The 27,881-nt window shown below is 42.7% G+C and overlaps 1 protein-coding gene across 1 annotated transcript in view; it reads right to left on the bottom strand.

Moving 5' to 3' along the window:
* Positions 1 to 1,098: 1,098 nt before the first annotated feature.
* Positions 1,099 to 27,881, bottom strand: part of DOK4 (docking protein 4) — a 74,361-nt gene continuing 47,578 nt past the window's right edge. The window contains exons 3-9 of the mRNA XM_030204915.1: positions 27,553 to 27,667; positions 27,016 to 27,135; positions 25,271 to 25,460; positions 17,292 to 17,351; positions 16,767 to 16,908; positions 10,526 to 10,649; positions 1,099 to 1,226 (exon numbers count right to left, since the gene is read on the bottom strand). Coding sequence (XP_030060775.1) covers positions 1,099 to 1,226; positions 10,526 to 10,649; positions 16,767 to 16,908; positions 17,292 to 17,351; positions 25,271 to 25,460; positions 27,016 to 27,135; positions 27,553 to 27,667 — 879 coding nt within the window. The remainder of the gene's footprint in view (positions 1,227 to 10,525; positions 10,650 to 16,766; positions 16,909 to 17,291; positions 17,352 to 25,270; positions 25,461 to 27,015; positions 27,136 to 27,552; positions 27,668 to 27,881) is intronic.

Below are 27,881 nucleotides of genomic sequence, written 5' to 3'. Positions count from 1 at the left end.
TGGTCTCACCAGAAGATAATGAGCTGGAGTCGCTGAGATAACTCTCAACACAGACCTTTAACAACAAAGTCACTGATACATGGGCTTTAGTTACAGAGAAGCATCAACAAGAATCCATGGGCTTATCACAAGAAAATTTCAGGAGGAGTAACTTGAGTTGTGCACTCTTATGACAGTATTTTCAGCTGGCAGTAAGATCTGGATTCTCATCACAAAGCATTGTCAGAAGTTCTTGGGACATTGGCTCATCACAGATTTTGTCAGCAGGAGTCATACCGAGTCATGGGCTCTCATTGCAGAGTATTATCAGCAGAGATGTGGGTTTTTGTCACAGAGCAGAGTCAGCAGGAGTCACAGCCAAAGGCTCTCATTGTAAACCATCCTCAGTATTTCCTTAGGTGTGAGCTTTTCTTACAGAGCATTCTCTCCAGGAGTGACTGACTTGTGCGCCGTCATCAGAAGGAGTCACAGACAGTTGCCGACACAGAATGGTGTGAATAGGCATAACCGAAATAGGGGCTCTTATGGAAGTATCATCAGAGTTACTGAGATATGAATCCTCTCCCCGAACATCCCAGGAGTCACAAACATCTCAGGGACTTGAGCTGTCATGACAGAATATCAGATTTCAGATATAGGCTTTTGAAACAACCATATCATTTAGAAGTGGGCTGTCATGACTCGGCCTCATCAGCAGAATCACTGAGATGTGACTACCATGAAACAGCATCATTACTGAGAATCACTGCAGTGACTTATAGCATTATTACGGAGTTTTGGAGAAGTGGGCGCTCATAGCAATTGTCAATAGGTATTGAAACTGATACGTGAGCTCACAACATTGAATGTCATCAGAAGGTGCAATTCAAATGTGGGTTCTCATCAACGATCATAATCAGAGATGTGGACCTTCATGAAAGCAGTTTTCAGCAGGAGTTAATGCAATGTAGACTCTTCTAAGAGTTGTCATCATCTGAGTCACATAGGCATGAACTCTTGTCACAGTGTCTTGTGTGCAAGAGACACAGACATAGTATTGTGACAGCAGGGCTCATTCAAAGGTAGACTCGAGACATCTTTTTTTCTTTCCAGTAAAAGTCACTGAGATTTGGGCTTGGATTCCTTTCCATCAACCTTGGTTCTCCTTGAGGGTATTGATCTCTCGAAGACGAGTCTGCTGAGGATGTCGGAATCTGAGCTGGCCTGGGCTCCTGAGAACATTTCAGCTGTAAATACATTTTTAAATATTAATTTATTTTACAAGACAGTCATAGAGCAGTCCCTTCAGATTAGAAGAGGCTGGGATGGCTGTAGTTTTGAGTTTCCCAAAGTCTGTTCTTCTATGCTGTTCTCTGTAGCAGTGGTTTTCAAACTGGTTAGGGCATACTCCAGGACCAATCTGGTTTTCAGAAGATCCACAAGGAATAGGCATGAGATAGAGTTGCCTAAAAATGGAGGTAGTGCATGCAACTCTATTTTATGCATATTCATTAAGGATATCCTGAAAACCAGACTGGCCAAGGGGTTCTCCAGGACCGCCTTAAGAAACACTGCCCTATAGCAGATTGCTATTATGAGAACTTGAAGATCAGTCACAGCTAGCACTCCCACAACTTTGTCTATTGAAAGATGCTGAGGGATTCCTAAATCAGGAATACAATACGTTGAATCAAAAATTAAGGGAGGCATCAGAATAGTGCTAAATAAGGAATCAAAACTGCTAAGAAACATGTTATTGAAAAATCCAGTTAATACTGTTGCTTTCAAACTGAAACATCTGAGTCAGAAACTTAATGCCAGCACCTACAAGGACCAACAACAAATGGTTGGACAGACTGCTGTTACTGTTTCCCAAAGGGGTTGGCCACAAGAGTTTACCTTGCCCACCCGTACAATTCAATTATATAAGCAATTTGGCACTTCTGAACTCACATTTGAAAATTTAGGCCATAACAGGGCTGATTCACTAAAACCCCAAAACTCTTAGCATGCACACTAAATAGGGGCATAGCTATTAAGGGAGCAATTTTCAAATTGCCCATGGACTTTGCACAAATTTTCAAAGTGAGAGTATGTATGCACTTTTGCTTTGAAACTTGCTGTCGGTATGAAGCCCCTGCAGCCATTTGCATCTGCTTTTTGGGCAGGTGTGTTTTTTCATGGATAACACCACACACAGGTTTAAAAATGCACAATAATTGTGTCCCCTGATCTAAACATTCTCTCAGGAATCGCTCCTCTAAATATTGCCAAATGTACTTGCATTATGGAAAAATGTGCGTACTTTTAACTGTGTAAATAGCTCTTATCCACAGTAAGGGCTTTGAAAATTGCCTTCCCCAGGTTTTTGCGCATGCTGAAGCAACCATTACTGTTTACCCATGTCCATACCAAATTATAGCATCAATGCACATACAAATGAACTGGGTATTGACGTTTGAAGTGGGTGTTCTGTCAGGGCCAGTACAAAACTGCAAAGTACCCCTCTCCATAACCTCCAGTAAGTGGTCTCTTAAGAGGCGAGAGCTTCGGCAAACCGATGTCAACCAGGAAGCAACTTGAAAGTTCAAATATATGTCAGAGGGCGGAGAGTCATTCCGATCGCATGTGATCAGAGGAGGGCCTGATTTGGCTAAGATGACGGAGGAGCCAGGTGGACACAGATGAGAGTAAGACACTCTGCTTGGTGTCCACGGCGGAGGACATTATGAAAAAAGTAGTGCATTGGTTTAAAGATCTAAAGTCTGAAATGCAGGTAGTCCGGGTGGATGTAGAAAGAGCGCTATCTGAGATCCAATGGGATCTGTCAGAGATGGGAAACCGTGTGGAGCAGGTGGCAAAGCGCATGGATAATATGGAGGGAACGGGTGCAGATCCTCTTGTCTCTGGTGCAACAAGTGAGACAGGAACGCCAGGAAGTATTGGATATTATAAAGGATCTTGGGATCTCAGAGGAGTACGTGGTAGAGTCCTCAGAGCTTTGTGCGATTAAGCAGGATCGAGTGTATAGGAGCCTGGGACTGCACAAGGAGTCAGCTCCAAGAGACATTATTGTATGTTTTCACGATTTTAGGATTAAAGAAGTAGTGTTAAGGAGAGCAAGAGGTCACAAAGAACTTATTTGGGAGAATTGCAAGATTTCTGTTTACCAGGACTTGGCAGGAGCTACTTTACAAAAGCGAAGGGATCTTTCTGCTGTGACTAAATATTTACAAATGGTAAATCATTGATATAAATGGTTATTTCCATTTGGTCTTTTGGTGACTCTGGCAGGGAGGTCTACACAGGTGCAAACACGCCAGGAGGTTTGAAAAGCGCTGAAAGAATTGGGCTGTTCTAATTTGCCTGTTCCTGCAGAAAGAGCAGTCTCTGCCTCTCTGCCAGTACCTGGAACTTTGAGAAAATGGCAACAAGTCAAGAGCCCACTCCAGAGGTTCTCTGAAAGCGGATGTGGTGGATCAGTGACCTGTGCTACCACTACTGACTGTCCAAAAACTGTTGCAGCTTTTGTTTGGATGTTGAATGTGTGGTAATGAGTGTGTGTGTGTGAGGGGGGGGGGGGCTCTTTGCAGTAGAGTGAATGTGTTTGCTGGATGGAGGGAGAAGGAGGATGCTGAGGTAAATTTATTTATTATCACATTTATACCCCACATTTTCCCAACTGCGTCAGGCTCAATGTGGCTTACATCACACCGCAAAGACAAACGCCAATCCAGTAAATTAAGCTAATACAAAATAAAACCTACATAAGAAATAATGGAGAGGATGGGGAAGGAACGAAAGGAACAGGGAACCAGGGGAGAGGAGGGAAAGGTGGATCTGTCCAAAATTGTCATAAAATTGATGTATATCAAGCAGTGGAGACCCCGTCTGAGTCCTTGGGGTAGGCCTTTCCAAATAAGATGGTCTTAAGAGATTTCCTGAAATTTAGATGATTTTGGATGGTTTTTATAGTTTTTGGCAAAGCATTCCATAGTTGTGAGCTGATAAAGGAGAAGGATGAAGCATATGTGGATTTATACTTAAGACCGTTGCAGCTTGGGTAATGAAGGTTTAGGTATGAACGGGATAGTCTTAATACATTCTTGGGTGGTAGGATGATTAGTTTAGTCATGTAGCCTGGGACTTCACCATAGAGAATTTTGTGAACTAGGGAGCAGATTTTAAAGGTGACATGGATGGGAGGGGAGGGCAGGGAAGAGGGAATTGCTGGACATGGATGGGAGGGGTGGGCAGGGGAGAGAGGAGAATCGCTGGATATGGGAGGGCAGGGGAGAGAGGAGAATTGTTGGACATGGATGAGAGGGAAGGGGAGAGGAGAATCGGTGGGCATGGATGGCAGGAGAGGACAGGGGACAGAGGAGAATCGCTGGACATGGGAGGGTAGGGCAGGGGAGAGAGGAGAATTTCTGGATATGGAGGGGAGGGCAGGGGAGAGAGGAGAATTGTTGGACATGGATGAGAGGGGGGGGACAGAGGACAATCACTGGACATGGGAGGGGAGAGAGGAGACATGCTAGACACGGATGGGAGGGGAGGGCAGGGAAGAGAGAATTGCTGGACGTGGATGGGAGAGCAGGGGAGAGAGGAGAATCATTGGACATAGATGAGAGGGGAGAGAGGAGAATCGCTGGACATGGATGGCAGGGGAGGACATGACAGGAGAATTGCTGACGGGAGGCGAGGATGGGAGAATCGCTGGACAAGGAGGAGAGGGAAGGGAAGAGAGAATTGCTGGACATGGATGGGAGGGGAGGGCTGGGGAGAGAGGAGACATGCTGGACTTGGATGGAGGAGAGGGGAGAGAATTATTGCTTTATATGGATACAGGGGAAGGAAGAGAGAGAAGAAATGCAGGGCATGGATGGAGGGGAGAAGAGAGGAGAAGAGCTGGATATGGATGGAGGGGAGGAAAGTAAAAAGATGATGATGCACATGGATGTAGATGAGGGAAAGGGAAGAGAGGAGAAAACTGCACATGGATAGAGAAAATAGGCAAAAGCTGGATCGACGTTATACCTCCTCCAGTCAATTCCACGGAGGAGGACCCAGCTTCTACTTATGGATGTAGGGCAAGAAATGAAGAAGAAAGGAGGAAAGTAAATAAATGGAAAGGAAGCCCTGGAAATGGAGTTAAGAGAACAAATAGAGCAGCAGAATCAGAGACCGGGACCAACATGGATAGAAAAACAAAGTCACCAGACAACAAAGGTAGAAAAAAATCATTTTATTTTAGTGTTTGGAATATGTCCAATTTGAGAATTTACATCTGCTGTCTTATTTTCCACTGGGTATACTGGAGCTGTAACAGATAACGTGATTTTTTTCATTATAAATCATTTCTGTAATTTTTTTCTCTTGTGCTAGTATAATATTTTCAATGATGCCTGCTTATATGCACCATGGCTGGTATAAGGGATGTGGCCAATGTGGGTGTGGCTATCATATGGGTGGAGCCATATGTGGTGACCCCACCCATAATGAGTACCAGCACCTTTCTTCCTACAAAAAAAAGCACTGACAAAAAGTAAATAACTATGTAAATAATAACACAAAATGTATATACACATTCACATTAAACATAGGGGTCCTTTTACAAAGGCATGCTAGGGTTTGTAGCATGTGCTAAACGCTAGAGATGCCCATAGGAATATAGGGGCACCTCTAGCGTTTAGTGCACATTTATTTAATGCGCGTACCAAAAACGCTAGCGCGCCTTTGTAAAAGGACCCCATAATGCATTAAAAACACACGACTGGATAAATGTCTGTATATAGAAGAGTAAAATAGTGGACTGCAGTCAACAAATATAGGACATGGTAAGGTTGTAAAAGAGTCACTTGTATGAATAAAATAAAATACTAAGGAGATGACCAGTATCCCAAAACTGGTCAGAAGGCGAAAAGGTATTATTAATCACAGCTGTGTCCTCTATGGAATCTGTGTGTCTTGGGATTCGATTAAAAGGAGATGTATGAAATCCTTCACTTGTAAAGGGATTGTAATCAAGACACATACGTATATACTTGTAAAAGGATATCCTACAAAAGGGGGCTCCATATGGTGGTGATTGAATCTGGTGCATCGGATGAATAAACATTTCAGGGTAACAAACTGCACTCAATGTACTGTGTACAAAGAGTACGACATGAGGATTAACAGTGTCGCATTCCTAACCACCCCTTTCCCCTCACTTTCTAACAGCTGCTAAGCTTGTGCCTATATCTCTATAGTTCCTCACCTGCCTAGTTTGGAGACTCAGCCATGTTCTGGGATCCTGCGATGTGATGCCAGTGGGCGTGCAGGGGTACGAGTAGTGCTCAGTGCCCTTTTTCAGCAGCTGAAGAGAAAGGAAATAGCAGAGCTACTCTGCTGAATGTTTTAAAGGAAAATGAGATGAGATTTGATATACTTCCTTTCTGTGGTTACAATCAAAGCAGTTTATGTATTATATGTAGGTTCTTATTTTGTACCTGGGGCAATAAAGGGTTAAGAAACTTGTCCAGAGTCATGAGGAATTTCAGTGGGAATTGAACCCGGTTTCCCTGGTTCTCAGGCCACTGTAGTAACCATTAGGCTACTCCTCCACGCTGATAAATACTAAATACACTTTTCTTAGTTAATTGTGCTTAGAAACTGCCTAATTAATAATACTATATCTCCTATCAGCTGATCCTAGAAATCTAGCAATCTCATTGCATATATGTTAACTTTAAGCTGGTTAATGGCAGCCATTATCCAGATAATTCCCTTAGCCGGCACTATCCATGGATATTCAATAGCACTACATGGACTGTGCTACTGAATATCCTTGCAGATTAGAGGGCAATTTAAACGGGGGTTTTCAGTTTCAACCAGAACCGAATCTATGGCCAAAATCTGCTGTACAGTTTTAGCCGAAGCCAAAACCATCAATCCCCCTGACCAAAAGCAGACGACCGCATGGCACCCCAGCCCCTTCCCTAGCAGAAAATGGGACCTCTGCCCCCCCCCCCCCAAGTGCTACCTTCCCACCAGCTGTAGGCCCTCTCTGGGCCTACCTTAGAAGCCCTAGTGGCCTAGTCATAGCAGAAGCGACTGGGGATTGTTCCTGCTCCAACTAGGCCACTAGACCACCAGGACTTATAAGGTAGGCCCAGGAAGGGCCTATAGCTGGAGGGAGGGTGGTGTTTATGACTGAGGGGAGCAAAGCATGGCTGGTGCTTACGGTTGGGGGGAGTTGCGGTTTAAATTGAAAATGCACCAGCATTTTTGGCCAAAACTGAAGCATACCTGAATCCAGTAGAGATGATTCAAAAAAAGGCTAAAATAAAGTGCAAATCATTAAAACCGCACTAAAAACCGCTAGTAATAAATAATAAAATGAAAACTGTCTAAATGATTGGCTGTAAACCATTTAAAATAACTGATTAAGATAACCACTGCTTAAATAAGATGCCGGTCTAAAAGAATAAAACATTGTGTGTTTATTCACCTATTTATTTATTACTAGCATTTTTTAGCGGAGTTTTAATGATTTCCACTTTGTTATAGCCTTTTTTTTTAACCATATCCCTACTTTATATTCCACAGTACATTGAGTGCAGTTTGTTACCCTGAAGTGTTTATTCATCTGATTCACCAGATTCATGAACATAGAGATAGGATCTCCCTTTTGTAGGATATTTTTTTACAAGTGTGTACATATATGTGTCTTGATTACAATCACTTTACAAGTGAAGGATTTTGTACATCTCCTTTTAATCGAATCCCGAGACACAGAGATTCCATAAAGGAGACAGCTGTGATTAATAATACCTTTTCCCTTTGTGTCCAATTTTGGGATACTGGTCATCTCAGTATTTTATTTAATTTATTTTATAAAGGTGACTTTCTTTGTTTTACCATGTCCTATATTTGTTGATTGCAGTCCACAATTTTACTCTTCTACCCGAGGCAGGCAGCTGCATTCTCTGAAACACAGACCTGTGTCAGGTCATTCTACCGGTGCTTTACAAATAAAGAACTTCTGAATATCTTCTCCCAGGCTGGAAGTCAGTTTGTTGCCCTCTGTTCCTGTGTTGTTTCTCTTTGACATCTGCTTTCTTAAACAAGTGTGATCTGCTAGTCATGGACAGTGAAAAGGTGCAGGTCTTCAGCAGATAAGTATTAGACACCCTCATTGACTTATGGATGTCCAATCTTCCCCTTCCACCTGTAGTCCATGGCCTTCTGATGTGATTGGTATGGACAGTGAAAGTAGTAGAAAAAGGAGTTAATTAGTAGGTCTCACAGCCCTCCAAGAGGGTGGGGGTGAGAGACAGAGGTGGCTGTCGTCAGTGTGTTGATGGATCATTGTTGCCAATTGGACAATTCATATCATTTTTGGGGTGTCGTGGACTTCTACAACATCTCTATCTGATAATTTAGCACATGCAACTGCTTGCACATGCTTTGTTTTTGAGAGGCTGTGTTATTGTGGTGCTATAATCTCAGCACTACTGGGTGATCAGCAGGCAGGCAGGCAGGCAGGCAGGCAGGCAGGGTGTGATGGTATGGCCAGTTATGCTCAGTGTAGGAATATTCCATCTATTCTGAGGGTGCCTCTGAAGGTAGAAGCTCTGCTGCTAGATTTGGAAGACATCTGCCTTTTCCAAGTCTAGAATGCAGAATATGGGGTGCTGTGGTGCAGTTTCAGAAGCCAGAGATTCAGCCTCTGTTTCCCTTGACCTGTGATATTCAGCCTCTTCCACTTGCATGGGATGAGTCTGGAGCTGTGCACGTGTTCTGGACGGCAGCAGCTTCTGTTAAAGAAGAAACAAGCAATGGGTGCTGTAGCTCACGCATACTATTGTTCCACTGATGCCTGCTACACCCTTTTCCAAGGTTGCTTCCCTGTTGGGGAATGGGTCCACGACCACCTGCCCCCTCAGAGGTAATAGATCCATCCCGATTGCCAACAAACACAATGATCATCTAAAGAGAACCCCCTTTTTGAGATGAGTATTATCTCCCTCCTTGGATGTTGGTTTGGGATTGTAAGCTACTCGCCTCATGCAGTTCTGTAGTGGTATCCAGTACCTCCGAAGCCCAAAGTTGATTTTCAGTGCTATTATGACACAGACCCTTTTCTTCATTCTGGTCACCCAATAACAGAAGGGACTGCCACCTCCTGTCTTGCTCTAGTATTCTGGCTGCCTTCTCCCCGATATTGAAGTTTAGTTTGCCTGATGGTTTTGGGCACTACTGCCAGGCTGCTAACTTCTGCTGCTACTCTTTTCCACTTGTGCTTCTTCACAGTCATAGTCTCATGCTGTGATCTTCTAGAACATCTTGTCATTCTCCTTTTGGGCTGTATTTGAATATCCACAAATGTGACCTTGAGTCGCCACCACTGGAAATTGGTATTGCCTCCTCCTCCACTCGCATCCCCTCCTTTTTCAGTTCTCCCTTCCCCCCTGCCTTCCATCCATGCTTACTCTTTACCCTTCTCTACTTCCATCACCTGGTTACTCTCCTGTTCTATTTCCTCCTTCATTAACTCCTTCCACTCTGGCTCAAACTCCACTTCACTGCTCCTCTTGGCTATCTTCACTTGTCCCCACCCTTCACCTCACCTCATGACTTGGTCACACTGTCAAAACTCATAATCTTAGTATGCCCAAATCCCTGGACTATCAATCACTTCCAGCCACACTTCATCTTCTCAACTATCAATGTTTCAATTCTCCTTTGGAAACCCTTAATACAGAAACTGACAAAACAGTAGACAAACTGAAAGATATTTTTGTTACATTTGTACCCCGCGCTTTCCCACTCATGGCAGGCTCAATGTGGTAGGCAATGGAGGGTTAAGTGACTTGCCCAGAGTCACAAGGAGCTGCCTGTGCCAGGAATCGAACTCACTTCCTCAGGACCAAAGTCCACCACCCTAACCACTAGGCCACAGACCAAATATCCGCTCTTACAATGAATGTGGAAGACAAAGACCAAACAATAAGAGAAAAAGTGAAGGAAATGAGACTCACCCAGATGATCCACATAAAAAGCATCCAAAGTCTCCATTTTATTCATCTTAATCTAATCCTTCATGCCTAATTCCTGTAGCTCTCCCCTTTTTTCTGCACAGCATGTTCTTGCAACCATTTTATAGATTTGTGGATAAAAGAAAAACCACACTGAGTACTAAAAATTGTGATGTGCGTGTGCTATTAAGTACTACTTTCTGTCTGTGTACATGCCAAATTTCTGGTATGCATGCTAAAATTTTCTTGAACATTCTTTAGCAATCATGCAAGCTGCATGTCAGCTTACTGAATCAGGTCCTAAATGTACAAATTTAGCATGTGCACTTTTAACAATATTTAGCCTACAGTTCAGTGAATCAGCCACATTATGTTACATAGAATAACAGTGATAGAGATTAACAAAGTTCACACCCTTTGACACAAAGAGTATGTCATAAGGAATAACAGTGTCCCATTCCCACCCACCCCTTCCCCCTATTTTCTGCTAAGTTTAGGCCCATATAGCTATAGTTCCTCACCTGTATAGTTTGGAGAATCAGCCATGTTCTGGGATCCTGCGATGTGATGCCAGTAGGCACTGCGTGGCAGCATTGCAGTGGGCGTACAGGGGTACGAGTAGTGCTCAGTGCCCTTGTTCAGCAGCTGAAAAGAAAGGAAATAGCAGAGCTGCTCTGCTGAATGTTTTAAAGGGAAAGGAGATGGGATTTGATATACTGCCTTCCTGTGGTTACAATCAAAGCGGTTTATGTATTATATACAGGTACTTAATTTGTACCTAGGGTAATAGAGGATTAAGTGACTTGCTGAAAGTCACAAGGAACTGCTGTGGGAATTGAACCCAGTTTTCCTGGTTCTTAGGCCACTGCAGTAACCATTAGGCTACTCCTCCATGCTGATAAATACTAAATACACTTTTCTTAGTTAATTGTACTTAGAAACTGCCTAATTAATAATACTATATCTCCTATCAGCTGATCCTAGAAATCTAGCAATCTCATTGCATATATGTTAACTTTAAGATGGTTAATGGCAGCCATTATCCAGATAATTCCCTTAGCTGGCACTATCCATGGATATTCAATAGCACTACATGGACTGTGCTGCTGAATATTCTTGCATACTAGAGGGCAACTGAAATGGGGGTTTTCAGTTTCAACCAGAACCAAATCTATGGCCAAAATCTGCTGTACAGTTTTAGCCGAAGCCAAAACCATCAGTCACCCAGACCAAAAGCAGACCGCATGCCCCCCCCAAGCACTACCCTCCCACCAGCTGTAGGCCTTCCCTGGGCCTACCACAGAAGCCCATGGTCTAGTGGCCTAGTTGGAGCAGAACGACTGGGGAATGTTCATGCTCTGACTAGGCCACTAGACCACAAGGGCTTCTATGGTAGACCTGGGAAGGGCCTATGGCTGGAGGGAGGGTGGTGCTTATTATAGAGAGGAGCAAAGCATGGCTGGCGCTTGCGGTTGGGGGGAGTTGTGGTTTCAATTGAAAATGCACCAGCAATTTTGGCCAAAACTGAAGCATGGTGGAATCCAGATTTTGGGCTGGTTTTGACACTGAAGCTGAAACCAAAATTCAGTCAGCACCTATTGCAGCCCACATTGGCACTATCTGAAAAGTTCTGGTGCAGCACGTGGATGGAGTGCCAGGTTACCTGGAGAGAAATCATATTCAGATCGCCATCTGCATAAAATTAGGACAGAAAAAAAATGCTGTCCTTACTTAATCCAGATAGTTATCCAGATAGCACTGTAATATTGCTATTCTCAGCCTGCTCTACCCGGACAGCGGTGCTGAATATCCATTATTAATTTAAATGTTGCAGCACTTAGAAATGGTCACCAACCAGAGTTTAACAAGTGACCTGTTTGTATTTAGATAATCAGGATGTACAGAACTGAGCTCGATATTGCTTCTACTACTTGGCAACCTCTTTATTAAGGCTGGCAGCTAGGTCATTGGCCTAAGGACCAGTTTGGTGGCAGACTACTGTTGTTTGTATCTCTGTGTGTGTGTGTGTCTCTCTCTCTTTTGTCATCCTTTCCTTTGATATTATAATGCCTTTCCTGTTTCTCGGTATTAGAATTGTACACCACTTTGGTTTTCTATTCAGAAAGACGATATATCAAGCCTCTTAAACATTAAACATGAAACCTTAGCAATTCACAAAATTACTCATCTTGCAGATTATTTTCAAGTCATATTTTCAGATACAAACTCAGAGTGTAATTACCCAAACAGTACTCCCCACAGCCAGCGGCTTTCCCTGAATTCTTCCTAATGACTCCTGCAGACCTAAAGGAATTAGGTTTTCCCCCTCCTGCTCCCCACTGAGGTGTTCCTATAAAACTCCTGAGCCCCCTTTCAAGAGTTCATGTTGACTCTTTTTAATTCCCTTGCTTAGAAGTATGTTGAGGCTCAAAGGAGGAGCTCCCAGGCATACATGAGTGAGAGTTTCTGAAGATCCAAGGGGATTTAGAGAGAGACTTGGAAGAGGACCACAGAGGAGAAGAGAGTGACCAAAAAATTTCAAGGGTGGATCATCCTGAAGAATGAGATTTACCATCCCAGTGAGTGAGATTGAAGGCCAGAGAACAAGATTTTTCAGATGGTATGTCCAGGGTATAAATCCAGAAAGATTAAAAGGGTAAATATTCAATTGGCAGTGGCAAGCTTTTTTGCTGTCGCCAGCGTTATTTCTGGATATTCAATGCTGGCTATATCCAGGCTTCAGCACTGAATATCCAGTTTATGCAACACTGGCTAACACATGGCCAGTAAGTCAATATTCAGAACTTAACCAGTCACGGGTTGCCGTACAGTGATAGGAATGTGTTTTATGTGGTCCCATTTATGCATTTACGCTGACTAGTTAAGTGCTGAATATTGGCACATAACCAGCCAAATGCTGATTCCGCCCCCAGAACACCCCCAAAATAGCCGGTTTTCACTTTGGTGCTAACCGCTAATTTTCAGCAGCAATAACCAGTTAAGCGCCACTCAAAAGTAGTGGATAGCCATGAACAAGCAATTTAACCGGTCAGCAACTGTTTCTGGCCAGTTAAATCATTTTGAATGTAGACCAAAAAGAGTTATACTGGTTTGCTTATGGTTTAGTACCTTCAAAAGGATATAGACAGAGAGGAGGCAATGTAAGGACAATTTTCAAAGGAATTTGCCACGTAATTAAGCAATTGCTCAGGTAAATTCTCTGGGCAGTTAAAATTTCTCTCCACTCAGTGGCTACAAGTATGTGCACAAGCTTTTAAGTTTAAACAATTTTTATTGATCAACACACATGAAAGAACATCAATATAAAAGTACATTAAAAAAAAAAAAACATTACAGTGTGAATATAACTTCTGTCCCTCCCCTCTCCTAACGTCCTCTTTCCCCTTAACCAAATTTACCCTGGGCAACAACGAGGGGCCTGTGCTCTTATGACCTTCTGAGCCCTTAGCCAAAGGTAAAAGCCAAGAAACTAACACACCCCCACCCCAAATGTGCACAAGTTTTATAGCTCATGTACTTGAAGGTGAAGAGAAAAGGGAGGGGCAGAGGGAGGCAAAATATGTAGGAAGGTGCTTTCAGGTTTCTTCCTATTGGGGTGGGCAATTTTTCTCCTCTTAAGCTTGCCTCTCATGAAAGTAGTGATCAGGATTGGTACACTGGCACTGAGGCTCCAAGGAGTGAGAGAAGGGGCTCAAAGAGTGTGAGTGTGAGAGAGCCTTCACTGAGTGTGGCACACTCCTAATGAGTGAGACTTGGCATCTCTGGGTGAAAGAGGCATCAAATGCCTACTCCTTGGATTCACTAAGAGTTACCTCAAGTGTCTGCTGAAAGTGGTATTTCTGTTTGGAACCAGAGGGAGGAGTGTCAGACAAGTGGGAATACTACAAATGTGCTGTTATAATGGAATCCAGCAGGTTGCAGCAGGACCATACAGCACAATCAGATTCAGCCCAACCACAAGGAAAGACTAGGCGGTTACCTAGGGCAGAAACTTCTTGGGGGCAGCAAACAGCAGCTGCAGTCAAAGCAAAACAATAGGTCCTGACCAAGGAGGTTTGATGAACAGGAGACGGCAGGAGTGTGCTTGGCCCATTATCGGAATGAGCTGAAGCCGATAGGCAGACCTTGTTGCCCTATCAACTATATTGTTTTGGGTGTACCATGATGGCAGTAGCTGCATTGGAGAGAATGAAAACTTCCTTGGGCGAACTGGCTTCAGCTTTATAACATCACGCCATCTCCTGTTCATCAAACCTCCTTGGTCCTGACAGCCTCACAGACTCAAAGGATCATCAGCACCTCTTTTAACCTGCATTTTTACAAGATGACCATATGATGGTCATAATTGTGTAATTTACTTATTAAAAATCTTGGGGAGCTGCAGACTAAGAGCCTGAAAGTTAATTGAGGGGGGTACAAAACTGAAGATTTGCCTAGGGCACCCACTGCCCTTCCACCGGTTCTGTGCACTACAGTTGCACCCTATTCCCTAATTCTATATGGTGCACCAAAGGTTAGGTGCCAATTTGGAGCGTAACTTCCATTATACAATGGTAGTTACATGCCAAAATGGTGTAACGGCAGGTATGCGCATAAGTGCACTTAGGTGCCTAAATGCTCTAGCATGTAACTGCAAGGGGAGTGTGCATGTGGAAAGGAAATGAGCAGGTTATGAGCGTCCCGACCATTCCACCACACACTTTATAGAATACTGTTAGTTGCGTGTGTAAGGTGTTTAGGGTAGGTTCACCTGAATACTTATCTTCTTTAACAATCCCCTATTCTCTGTCTCATGTTGTTCGATCTCTAAATGATCATCACCTGGTTCTCCCAGGCCCAAAACAGGCTATTCTTAAATCCACCAGGTACAGAGCTTTCTTTGTCGCTTCACCATTTTTCTGGAACACAATGCCCCTAGCTATACATACAGAATCATCCCTGAAATGATTTAAGATCACTTTGAAAACCTGGCTTTTTACCCTTGCTTTTGGCTCTGCACAGAGGGATGTTGTCCATCTGTCAGGGTTTGCTCTTTTTCCCTTTGTTCCCCTCCTTTTCCTTCCCCTCTTCGTCCATGACGACCCACTTACCTACCTCCCTTCTAATTCTTCTTCTAACTTGACGTTGTCTGAGTGTATGAGTTTTCTTTCCTATCCAAAATTGTAGTTCCTTTCCTACTAAATATTTGTAATTTTTTTAGCCTATACACAGCTCTAGTCTGCCAGTTAGTAAGGGTGGTATAGAAAGTGAAATAAATGAACGAATGAATTTAATCATGAACATATTTCATGTCTAAATTTAGGCATGTCATTGCCAGCTTACACCAGTATTCTATAACAGATTTGGGTCCGAATTCTATAAATAGTACCAAAAACTTGGCGCCAAAAAAATAACACACTAAGCGCTATTCTATAAATGGTGAAGAAAGTTATAGAATACCCTTAGCACTGGGATTGGCGTCTAACTTTAGACATGAAGATTCACACCAAGTAAACCTTGGTCTATATCTTTGTGCCTAAATTAGTCACAGCTCCCCCTTATTCTATAACTGTGTGCATAAATTGCAGGAACACCCCTGATCCACAGGCTGTGCCCCATTTTTGGAGCCACGCACAGAATTTATATGCAGATCTCCATGACTTAAATACCTGTGTTAATTTGAGTTAATGCCAATTAGTGCCAATAATTGATCAGCACCCAATCAGTACTAATTGGCTCGTTCAATTAAATTGCACGTGCAAATTGCGTGTGCATGCAATTTTAAGAGTCATTTATAGAATTTTGAGGTTGGTGTGCAAATTTGCCATTACAGAATACTAGCTTAGCACTCAGATGTTTGCCATCTAACTTTTAGCACCTTTTACAGATTTGTCCCCTATGTGACTCGCCCATTGGCACACACCCCTTCAGCCCACTTTGCCACGGCCAATGAGAGGAGACGGTGGGCTGGGAGCAATTTTTGCACCCCTCTACATTTGCACTCTGTGTGACTGCATCGCTCACACAGCCCTGGGTATGGCACTAGGTTCCAAAGAGGTTAAGAAAAGGATTCCAAATCTATTACAGAAAACAAAGAGAACTTGCATCAGGCCTGACAGAGGAGAATCCTTCTCCAAAGTGCCTTGGCTAGGGAGTGGTTAATGAAGAAATTCCCTAGTGTTTGCAGATTTATATTGGAATTTCTGGATTTGTTAATTTTAGCATGGCTTACACCAGACTCGTAAGCATTGTTTGCCAGATTTTTCACTTGTGTTAACTGCCCCAGTACACTATTTTTGTAAACCATTATTTTGAAGAACCCCACACTGGTGTGGAGTTGTTGTTGTGTGCTGCTGGGCCTTTCCAAGGTCCTTGAATGATTTTTCTTCCCTCTTTTCAGGAAAGACTCTCGTAAGCATGGGTTGTTGATGGTCTCTGACCCTCAAACACGCCCCGTGTCTGACTGGAGAGTGAAGAAGGGGCTATGCCGGAAACTAAAATGCAATGCACTCTTCTTGTTCTGTTTTTTTTTTTGTTTTTTTTAGAAAAGCTTTAAAAACTTTCCTTTTTAAGAAATTTTTAATGTAATATGGAATTTATTTCTTTTTAGTAATATTGATATAAGGCATTGTATCTTCTAAACTGGTATTTGTTAGCTCGTGAACTGCGCTGAACTCTCTGAGTTGATGCGGTCATTAAGAACTCTTTGTAATAAAATGCAATGTAACGTTTCCATGTCTTAACCTAATACCAGCTTCTCACCTGCACACTCTTCTCCATCTCCAGCAGAAGGCGCTTGTGCTGTTCGGCAATAACCAGAGTAGCTGAGTGTACCCGCTGGTAAATTTCCTCCCCCTCCTGCGTCTGGAATGTGTAGAGCCCCTCACCCCCTAAACAAAGCCTGCTAAGGGATAAGACACCAGAGTTACACAGGCGAAGGGCTACACATAGCCCATCGTTATATAATCAAGCAGCCTGCTAATGTACAAGAAAGCAGTTTATACAGAGGAACTGCAATGTATATACACATAGACCCTCACATCATCACACTGCATGCTGAGCGGAAAAGAATCCAGTATTATGCAGGGGAAACAACTGTATATTAGCCCATAACACACAGCCTACACAAGGTCAAGAAATCAGAGGTATACAGGGGAACAACTGAAAATGCATACACAACCCATTCCTCCATCCTACAGCCTGCTTAAAGATAAAACATAAGTGTTGTATCGGATCACAGCTGTATTGCACAACTCGTTCATGGACTTGAGAGAGAGATTTTCTTACCTACTAATGGTGTTTTGTGACGTTCCACCAGAGTAGCCCAGACCACGGATTGTGTTATCCCTGCCAGCAAATGAAAGCAGATCAAATTCAAGTAGGCAAACTCAGGCAGAGGGGCTCATCACATGATACTGTATAGTATTTCCCCATGGGAAGTGTGCAGTGGCAGCTAAGAAAGCAAATAGAATGTTAAGAATTATTAGGAAAGGAATGGAAAACAAATATGAGGACGTTATAATGCCTTTGTATCACTCCATGGTGCAGCCGCACATTGAATACTGTGGGCAATTCTGGTCACCACATCTCAAAAAAGAAATAGTGGAATTAGAAAAGGCACAGAGAAGCGCAACGAAAATGATAAAGGGGATGGGATGACTTCCCTATGAGGAAAGGCTAAAGCAGCTAGGGCTCTTCAGCTTGGAGACGAGATGGCTGAGGGGAGATAAGATAGAAGTCTATAAAAGTACTGAGGAGTGGAAGGGGTAGAAGTGAATTGCTTCTCTACCCTTTCCAAAAAATACTAGGACTAGGAAGCATGCAATTAAGCTACTAAGTAGTAAATTTAAAACAAACTGGAGAAAATATTTTTTCACTCAACGTATAATTATATTCTGGAATTGGTAAAAGCAGTTAGCTTAGCAGTGCTTAAAAAAAGGTTTCTCCTTACATCGAGAAGGTAAACCTTATCCCAATTGTGCATACCATGATAACATCAAGACTGGAATACTGCAATGCACTATACGATGGTCTGACTACAAAGGGTCTGCACAAGCTCCAGTTGATTCAGAATGCAGCTACAAGACTCATAGAAGGTTGCAAGCGACGTGACCACATCACACCATTTTTGCAAAAACTTCATTGGCTACCAGTACAATACAGGGCTAAATTTAAAACTCTGTGTCTGATCTTCAAGGCCCTGAAATGAAATGGCCCTGAGTACCTGAAGAATAGGATAATCCTCCACACACTGCCAAGGACACTTAAGCAGTGTTGCCAGATGGAAAAAATTTGTCACGTCCAAAGCCAGACCCAAACCAGCCCAAAACCGCAGAAAGTCAATTTGCATGTGAACGACATAATTAATAAATATTAATGAGTCAATTTGTATATGAATGACATCATTAATAAATATTAATGAGGCCATTTGCATACAAATGGTCATTAAGCCCGCCTCCATGGGGCTTCTACTGGCCGCGGCCATGGGAAAACTAGCCAACCCACGGCCGATGACCAGGGGAAAAAAACCCCACAGTGGGTGAAAAAACTGCCAGCGGGGCAACAATAAGCCGCCCAAAATCCCACAACCCGCACGCGGCGTGAAAAAGCCGCAGCGGGTCGCAGAAAAGAGGGGAAACCGGCCATCTGGCAACACTGCACTTAAGGTCCTCCCAAGGACTTTCACTAACCACACCCTCTCCAAAAGACATTACACAATGTGATACCTGCAAGCGAGCCTTCTCTGGAGTAGCCCCCACACTCTGGAATGCACTGCCTGAAAGGCTCTGCTTAACACAAGACTATCGCTACTTCAGGAAGCAGGTGAAAAACCAGGCCTTTAATGGAAGAAGTGAGACACACACACCCACACCCACACACTCTCGCTCTCTCTCTCACTCTCTCACCTTAGCTGAGATAATATTTAATCATCTCTCTGACCTCATGTGCAACTTTCTTTAAATCAGCAGTCACCTTACTTTCTAATTTTCCTACTTTCTTACCGTTCTATGTTACATCTTTGCTTTCCCTTCGCTGTCACTTATAATGTTCTATTACGTATTGTGTTGACATAGTAAATAGTATACCATGCCATACTTTGTATTGTTTTTGAATATTTTTACTGCTGTAATTGTCTATTGCTCATGTTTGGTCTATTCTTACTGTACACCGCCTTGAGTGAATTCCTTCAAAAAGGTGGTAAATAAATCCTAATAAATAAAAAGAAGTCCAAAAGCCATTAAGATGGACTTGGGAAAATCGACTGCTTATTTCTAGGATAAGCAGCATAAAATCTGTTTTACTGTTTTGAGATCTTGCCAGGTACTTGTGACCTGGATTGGCCACTGTTGGAAACAGGATACTGGGCTTGATGGACTGACTTTTTGTCTATCCCAGTATGGCAATGCATTTTTCTTATGTTCTTCTGAATCACCAGTCTGAGCAAGCAGTGCCTTGACTGTGCTAGAGTAGGCACCCGGAACAAATGAACATTCCCGTACTGGGGTGGCTCAAAAAACAGAGCTTTATAAGACGTTGAAAGGTGGTGGTTAGTTTACATAAACAAATCTTCTTCCAAGAAAGAATGCTGTAAAAATAGAAATATTCAAATAGGCAATGGCTACAAATGTGACTGAAACATGATTGTTGAGGATGTCCAGGTCTTGCCATGTCCAAATGGAACCAACATTTCAGCCATTGTGCTGTGGCTTTCCTCAGGGTGTGAAACACAATGGCCGAAACATTGGTTCCACTTACTCCAAATGTGGCAAGACATGGACAAATGTAACAATCATGACGCCAGCCACAGAAACCTAAGAGAAGATGACCAAAACAATTGAGACTAGTTCTTATTTAGCCTATTGGAGGGTTCTCTCCATCAGCTCTGGGTTTCAAACTCTCAGGTGTCCTGCTTCCTTAATGAAGGGTCCTCTTTCCTTGGCCTTTGTTTTGGGTTGGCCTTCCTATGAGCAGCAGAGGTATGTTGCTCTCCTCCGGTTGAACTTGCTGCTTCACTAGACAGATGTGATCCATTGCTCCTCTGATATACCCACAACTCTTTCTGACCCTAGTAGTGAACATAACCATATCCTTCCAGCCAGCTGCCCAACACCACACCAACAGTTCTCACAGATGGTTTCCACATAGCTGTACTTCTCACTTCTAAAACTGAGTTTCTGATGCTTACAGCTGCACTATTTGGGTTCTCAGCTCACTGTCGAGCAGACTATACTTAACAGCTCAGGGATCAGAGATCCCTTACACAGCAATCCACTCCAGCAGCCCCTTTCCCATGCTGGGACTTAATTTCTTTATTATTTTGTTTTCTTTTTTGTTCTTTTTATACAATGGGACCTAATTTCTTCAATTACTAGGGATGTACATTAAATAGAACACATTTGGTTTGTTAGTACACTTAAATCAATTTTGCTTGTACCAAAATTTTTTAACACACATTAACCTATGAATTAATGCAGATACTATTGATTATACACATTAACTCCTAATGTGCATTAAAAATTATTTTATTAAAATGAATGACTAAAATATACCAAAAAATGCTGGAAAAAAGCAGAAAAGGTCTGAAAAGAAATCAACAATATTTTGCCTGTACACATCCGTCAATTTTCTCCTCCTGGCTTCTCTAACCAACCTCTCCACAGCATTGACTGTTCCCCTTCCTAGGTGACTGAACCCAAAGACCTGCAATCTGTTGATGTCATTAATGATTTCATCCACTGCACTCCTCCAGCTCAAGCCTGCTTCTCCTGAGACTGAAACAGGTTCTGTGCCAATATGCTGCTCCCAATGATCTAGGTTTTCCCAGCCTGGTCCCATTTCTTACCTTCCTCAACATAATTACACTCTATGCAGATAGGAACAACACAGAAACCCTGTTCAGATACACAAAATACCCAAGGGCCTAGTATTCAACAAAAAAGTTATGTGGCTGTCATTAATGCCACTTGTACAAGTTTTATTTTTTACAGTTTCCCCAGTTCTATACATAATCACATATGTAAACCACAATATCTGGGTTCTACACATATAACTTAGGAGTAGACTGGGAAATGAGGTTTGGGGCAGGTCGAGGATAGGCAGCAAAGTTATAGACAGAACAGAAAAAATTCAGCCACTCTGCACAACTTTCTATGCATAAGTTAATCCAACTCAAAAGCAGGTCTACCTTATATGTGGAAGTGGTGATGTATTTCTCAAAACGAACCTACCTCTTTGCCAATTACTACACATAAGAAGAATATGTTGAGGATTTTAATAGGCAATCCAGGATTATGGCACAGATGTTTATAAGCAGGGGGCATCCAAAACAGCACATCATGGCAGGCTATACAATGGCCAAAACAGAGGACTGAGAAGCTTTACTCTGTACAAGAAAAGAAAGAGCTACTCCCGATATTGTTTGCACGTTGAGATTTTCTCACCTTGCAAGCCAGATCCAACGCTCCATCAGGCGCCATTGGTACATTCTGGAAAGCCACAACTGCTTTAAAGATAAGCGCCTGGTTATTGTTTACTCCTGGGAGAAGAACCTCAAAGAGATCTTTGTTCTATCCAGTCTTCCTGATCTTCCATCAAAACACTTAGAAAACAACCCACTACATAAGTACATAAGTAGTGCCACACTGGGAAAAGACCAAGGATTCATCGAGCCCAGCATCCTGTCCACGACAGCAGCCAATCCAGGCCAAGGGCACCTGGCAAGCTTCCCAAACGTACAAACATTCTATACATGTTATTCCTGGAATTGTGGATTTTTCCCAAGTCCATTTAGTAGTGGTTTATGGACTTGGCCTTTAGGAAACCGTCTAACCCCTTTTTAAACTCTGCTAAGCTAACCGCCTTCACCACTTTCTCCGGCAATGAATTCCAGAGTTTAATTATGCATTGGGTGAAGAAAAATGTTCTCCGATTTGTTTTAAATTTACTACATTGTAGTTTTATCGCATGCCCCCTAGTCCTAGTATTTTTGGAAAGCGTGAACAGACGCTTCACATCCACCTGTTCCATTCCACTCAGTATTTTATATACCTCTATCATGTCTCCCCTCAGCCGTCTCTTCTCCAAGCTGAAAAGCCCTAGCCTCCTTAGTCTTTCTTCATAGGGAAGTCGTCCCATCCCTGCTATCATTTTAGTCGCCCTTCGCTGCACCTTTTCCAGTTCTACTGTATCTTTCTTGAGATGCGGCGACCAGAATTGAACACAATACTCAAGGTGCGGTCGCACCATGGAGCGATACAACGGCATTATAACATCCTCACACCTGTTTTCCATACCTTTCCTAATAATACCCAACATTCTATTCGCTTTCCTAGCCGCAACAGCACACTGAGCAGAAGGTTTCAGTGTATTATCGACGACACCCAGATCTCTTTTTTGGTCCGTAACGCCTAACGTGGAACCTTGCATGATGTAGCTATAATTCGGGTTCTTTTTTCCCATGTGCATCACCTTGCACTTGCTCACATTAAACGTCATCTGCCATTTAGCCTCCCAGTCTCGTAAGGTCCTCTTGTAATTTTTCACAATCCTGTCACGAGTTAACTACTTCGAATAACTTTGTGTCATCAGCAAATTTAATTACCTCGCTAGTTACTCCCATCTCTAAATCATTTATAAATATATTAAAAAGCAGCGGTCCTAGCACAGACCCCTGAGGAACCCCACTAACTACCCTTCTCCATTGTGAATACTGCCCATTTAACCCCACTCTCTGTTTCCTATCCTTCAACCAGTTTTTAATCCACAATAGGACATTTCCTCCTATCCCATGACCCTCCAATTTCCTCTGTAGCCTTTCATGAGGTACCTTGTCAAACGCCTTTTGAAAATCCAGATACACAATATCAACCGGCTCCCCTTTGTCCACATGTTTGTTTACTCCTTCAAAGAATTGAAGTAAATTGGTCAGGCAAGATTTCCCCACACAAAAGCCGTGCTGACTCGGTCTCAGTAATCCATGTCCTTGGATGTGCTCTGTAATTTTGTTTTTAATAATAGCCTCTACCATTTTCCCCGGCACCGACGTCAGACTCACCGGTCTATAATTTCCTGGATCTCCCCTGGAACCTTTTAAAAAAATCGGCGTTACATTGGCCACCCTCCAATCTTCCGGTACCATGCTCGATTTTAAGGATAAATTGCATATCACTAGCAGTAGCTCCGAAGCTCATTTTTCAGTTCTATCAGTACTCTAGGATGAATACCATCCGGTCCAGAAGATTTGCTACTCTTCAGTTTGCTGAACTGCCCCATTACATCCTCCAGGTTTACCGTGAAGTCAGTAAGTTTCTCCGACTCGTCCGCTTGAAATACCATTTCCGACACCGGTATCCCACCCAAATCTTCCTCGGTGAAGACCGAAGCAAAGCAAAGAATTCATTCAATCTCTCCGCTACATCTTTATCTTCCTTGATCGCCCCTTTTACCCCTCGGTCATCCAGCGGCCCAACTGATTCTTTTGCTGGCTTTCTGCTTTTAATATACCGAAAAAAATTTTTGCTATGTTTTTTTTGCCTCTAATGCTATCTTTTTTTCGTAATCCCTCTTGGCCTTCTTTATCTGCGCCTTGCATTTGCTTTGACACTCCTTATGCTGCTTCTTGTTATTTTCAGACGGTTGCTTCTTCCATTTTCTGAAGGCATTTCTTTTAGCCCTAATAGCTTCCTTCACCTCACTTTTCAACCAGGCCGGCTGTCTTTTGGAGTTCCGTCTTTCTTTTCTAATTTGTGGAATATGTTTGGCCTGGGCCTCCAGGATGGTATTTTTGAACAGCGTCCATGCCTGTTGTACAGTTTTTACCCTCTCAGTTGTCCCCCTAAGTTTTTTTTCAACCGTTCTTCTCATTTTATCATAGTCTCCTTTTTTAAAGTTAAACGCTAACGTATTTGACTTCCTGATATCAAAACTGATCATATTATGATCACTGTTATAAAGCGGCCCCAGTACCATAACGTCCCTCACCAGATCATGGGCTCCACTAAGGACCAAGTCTAGAATTTTTTCTTCTCTCGTCGGCTCCTGCACCAGCTGCTCCATAAAGCTGTCCTTGATTTCATCAAGGAATTCTACCTCTCTAGCGTGTCCCGATGTTACATTTACCCAGTCTATATTTGGATATTTGAAGTCACCCATTATTATCACATTGCCCATTTTGTTTGCGTCTCTAAGTTCAGTGACCACTCGTGAGGTTAAAATTAAACGCTAATGTATTTGACTTCCTGTGTATAGTTACTGCAAGGTTGATATCAAAACTGATCATATTATGATCACTGTTATAAAGCGGCCCCAGTACCATAACGTCCCTCACCAGATCATGCGCTCCACTAAGGACCAAGTCTAGAATTTTTCCTTCTCTCGTTGGCTCCTGCACCAGCTGCTCCATAAAGCTGTCCTTGATTTCATCAAGGAATTGTACCTCTCTAGCGTGTCCCGATGTTACATTTACCCAGTCTATATTTGGATAATTGAAGTCACCCATTATTATCATATTGCCCATTTTGTTTGCATGTCTGATTTCTTTTACCATTTCTGCATCTACCTGCTCATCCTGGCGAGGCGGACGGAGAAAAGGAATGTAGCCTCTATGTGAGTCCAAAGAACGCAGAGGAGTAGAGGCTAATACACTAACTTCCACACGGGGAGTATCAATAAGAATGTTCTTTATTAAGTTACCAGATAAAGACCCAACACTGGTTGCAGTCACGATTTTGGCGTCAAAGTGTTTTTGAACACAACTGTGGTTGGTTTATCAACTCTGCTCACACTCAGAGCAGGTTTAACAAGGCACTGTTCTAAGCACCTTCTTGCTTCAAGTACTATTGAATTTGATCCCTGAGGCAGGCAGGTGTACCTGCTGAAACACTGGTGCCTTAATAAAGAACATTCTTATTGGCACTCCCCATGTGGAAGTTAGTGAGTTAAGTTTTAAAGCATAACATATAGGCAAAGCTTGCACGTAAAAGGTACCCATGATCTTTACCCTAGAATGTAGTTTGAAAAATGCCCCCCTCATACATCAAAGGTAATACACATTTAAATGTGGACATTTTGTGCCAGTGCTAGGTATTCCTGGGTTTTTCTGAGTGCCCAGGATGGAGAATAATAAGTGTGACTCATTGGATGTCTCTGGACTTTCATCTTACGAGCACCCAGATTGCCACCAAAGTGGTCTAAACAGTCCTGATGGATACAGCATGAATCTAAGAGTGAAGGCTGGGATGGGTAAGGAAATATTTCATTAGTCATACCGGCCAGCTTCAAATGTAAAGCGTGTGGCATCACGGCCGTAGCGGCGGAGTGAACACAGGGGCCAGGATACTAGTTTAGTGCATGGATTGTGCATGTCCCAGAGGTAGATGTTTTCATGGGTGATCTGCAGCTTGCATTCTCCGTATACATCCAAGTTTGGGCATGGCATTAGGAAGACATTGAAGCGCTCTGCAAGAAGTTAAAAAAAAGAAAAGAAGGTGATTACAGGGTAAAATATCAGGTGCAAAGTATTAAATCCCATTAGAATGAAGCAAAGTTGCCTATTTCTGACAACCCTAGAGAACAGATTGCCCAAAGCTGCAGTCGAGTTAGTGTTCCATGTCTAGGCAGTAAAGGGACAGGACTGTGTGAAATGAACTCCAAGTTACATCTTTTCAGCTGAGGTTCACCTCAGGCTTCTAACTGCCATGGCCCTGACATTATGGGGGCAATATTATGACAGGGAATCTAGGATAATATAGCAGGAATGTATCTATTTCTCACCTGTTTCATAAAGACATATAGACACCTATTTGCCTTTCTATAATACTAGCACAAATCTAGCAAAAATCATGCCTGAATTCTTTGCACGGACATTACACCTGTTCTCAAACAAGCCTAAATGTCAGCACATACTTTACTCATGGACACATATATTTTATTAAGTGTCCATGTAAATCTTGACTCCATCCCTGAGCACACCTAATTTACAAGTACACATTAGCTTGCATCATGCATATTTTTAAGTATAACCTAATTTTATAAGAGCCGTTTTACACAGAAAAGTGGTTTATAAAATAATCCTCCATGGCAGTGTTCTTCAATGCAAGGCCTGTGGGCCAATGCTGGCCCCTGGAGACCTCTGGTGCACCCCTCCCCCACCATCTTTCTGTTTGTTTGTTTTTTTCTGCTACACTCTGTCTCTGCCTCTCTACACAAGTTCAAAACAGAAAAGGGAAGTGAATGTGCGGAGGAGCTGAATTCTTGAAGGACAATCACAAGTCAATGGCAAATTGTATTTAATGTGGGAACCTCAGATATCATATAAATCATATATATCAATTCCCACTCAATCAATATTCGTCATCCAATATTGTATAGTTCTTCTAATAATTGCAAAAAAAATACTCCAATGTTGCTAATGGTGCATCTTATATATCAGTAATGGAATCTCTGGTGACCTCAGCAGTGCCAATTGCTAAACCAATTCAATAGCAATATAGTCGGCACACACCTCTTCATCGGCACACCCAATGAACTATCTTATAAGAATTCTTTACTGAAGTACTGGATGTTTAGATAGTTATTAAATACTCATCTTAAGAGATGTCAGATGGGGGGTACTATGTCTGACATGCATGTTTCGCCCAAACGAGCTGTCTCAAGGACGATCCTCCAAAGCCGTCTTTAGCACCAGCTCTGCTCTAACTCAGGGGTTTCCTTGAGACAGCTCATTTGGGCAAAACATGCATGTCGGATATAGTACTCCCCCCCCCCCCACCGTCTGACATCTCTTAAGATAAGTATTTAATAACTATCTAAATATCCAGTACTTCAGTCGCCACAACCCAAGGAATATACTTATATCAACAAAAATTCCAAATAATACTCTATTTTGCAAAATGGTCATCTGTCAGAAATACAATACATTCTTTTCTTAGAAGTGCCATTGTATGAATGCCATAAAACTAAATTCTATTATTTGCAGTATATGGCTCTTCTGCTCTTGATGATGTGGACTCACCAGTTTGCTCACACTGCATCCCTGGGGTTAAGAGGTCCGGCTCCCCCAGACTGATATCATTCATTCGTGTTCCCAGGCACTCAATGGATAGAATCTTGTACCACTCCTCTGCCTCTAGTTCTGCAGATAGAAAAAGAAGATCAAAGGAGCCCATCTGATGCTGTCCTGAGACAGAATCCCTTCATTCTTACCTTTAGTGCACATTACATGCCTCTTCATTATCTCATATCTCTGCTTTCCCTCCCCAGTACCTTGTGGCATCATCCCAAGCAGCTCTCCAAGAAGAATGAAATCACACAAAGCAAAATAAATGGCCTCTGCTTACTCCATAGTAAGAACAAGAGAAAGATTCCCTGGCCATGCCTTCTTGTAGGGGCATACCTCTGGCATGGCCCCCATAAGGAAGAGTAGGGAGTCCTGGCAAAACAGCATCAAGAAAAGCACTGGGTTGAATATACCAATGAGGGAATTCTACTTGGCTCCCAAAAAAGGGCATTATCTGGCTCTCAGATATATGATCTTAACAAAATTCCCTACCTGAGTCACAAGTGAAAATCCTGGTTGACTCATCAATGAACGTAATCGCCACAGCCTGTCGCTTGGTCTCCTTCGGTAGCCGTGTGATGCACTTCACATTACTGATCTCTGTGACCTGGTAGAAGGATCTTTGTTACTAACATCCTCCAGGGTTGCCACTTCAACTAGGTTAATCTATACAGGCTGACATAGTTCTAGTATTTCTCCATTGTGTTCATGGGCATGTAGTTCTGATTAAGTTAGGAAAAGCACTCACACACTTCTATGCATGAGGCAAAACCAGGACTGGATTAGCCTGCTTGTGTTGACTTAGGTGAGACAGCAATCTT

Source organism: Microcaecilia unicolor, chromosome 5 (genome assembly GCF_901765095.1).
Source record: "Microcaecilia unicolor chromosome 5, aMicUni1.1, whole genome shotgun sequence".
Lineage (NCBI taxonomy): Eukaryota > Metazoa > Chordata > Amphibia > Gymnophiona > Siphonopidae > Microcaecilia > Microcaecilia unicolor.
The sequence above is the reverse complement of the archived record's forward strand: the minus strand, read 5'-3'. Positions and strand labels throughout refer to the sequence as shown.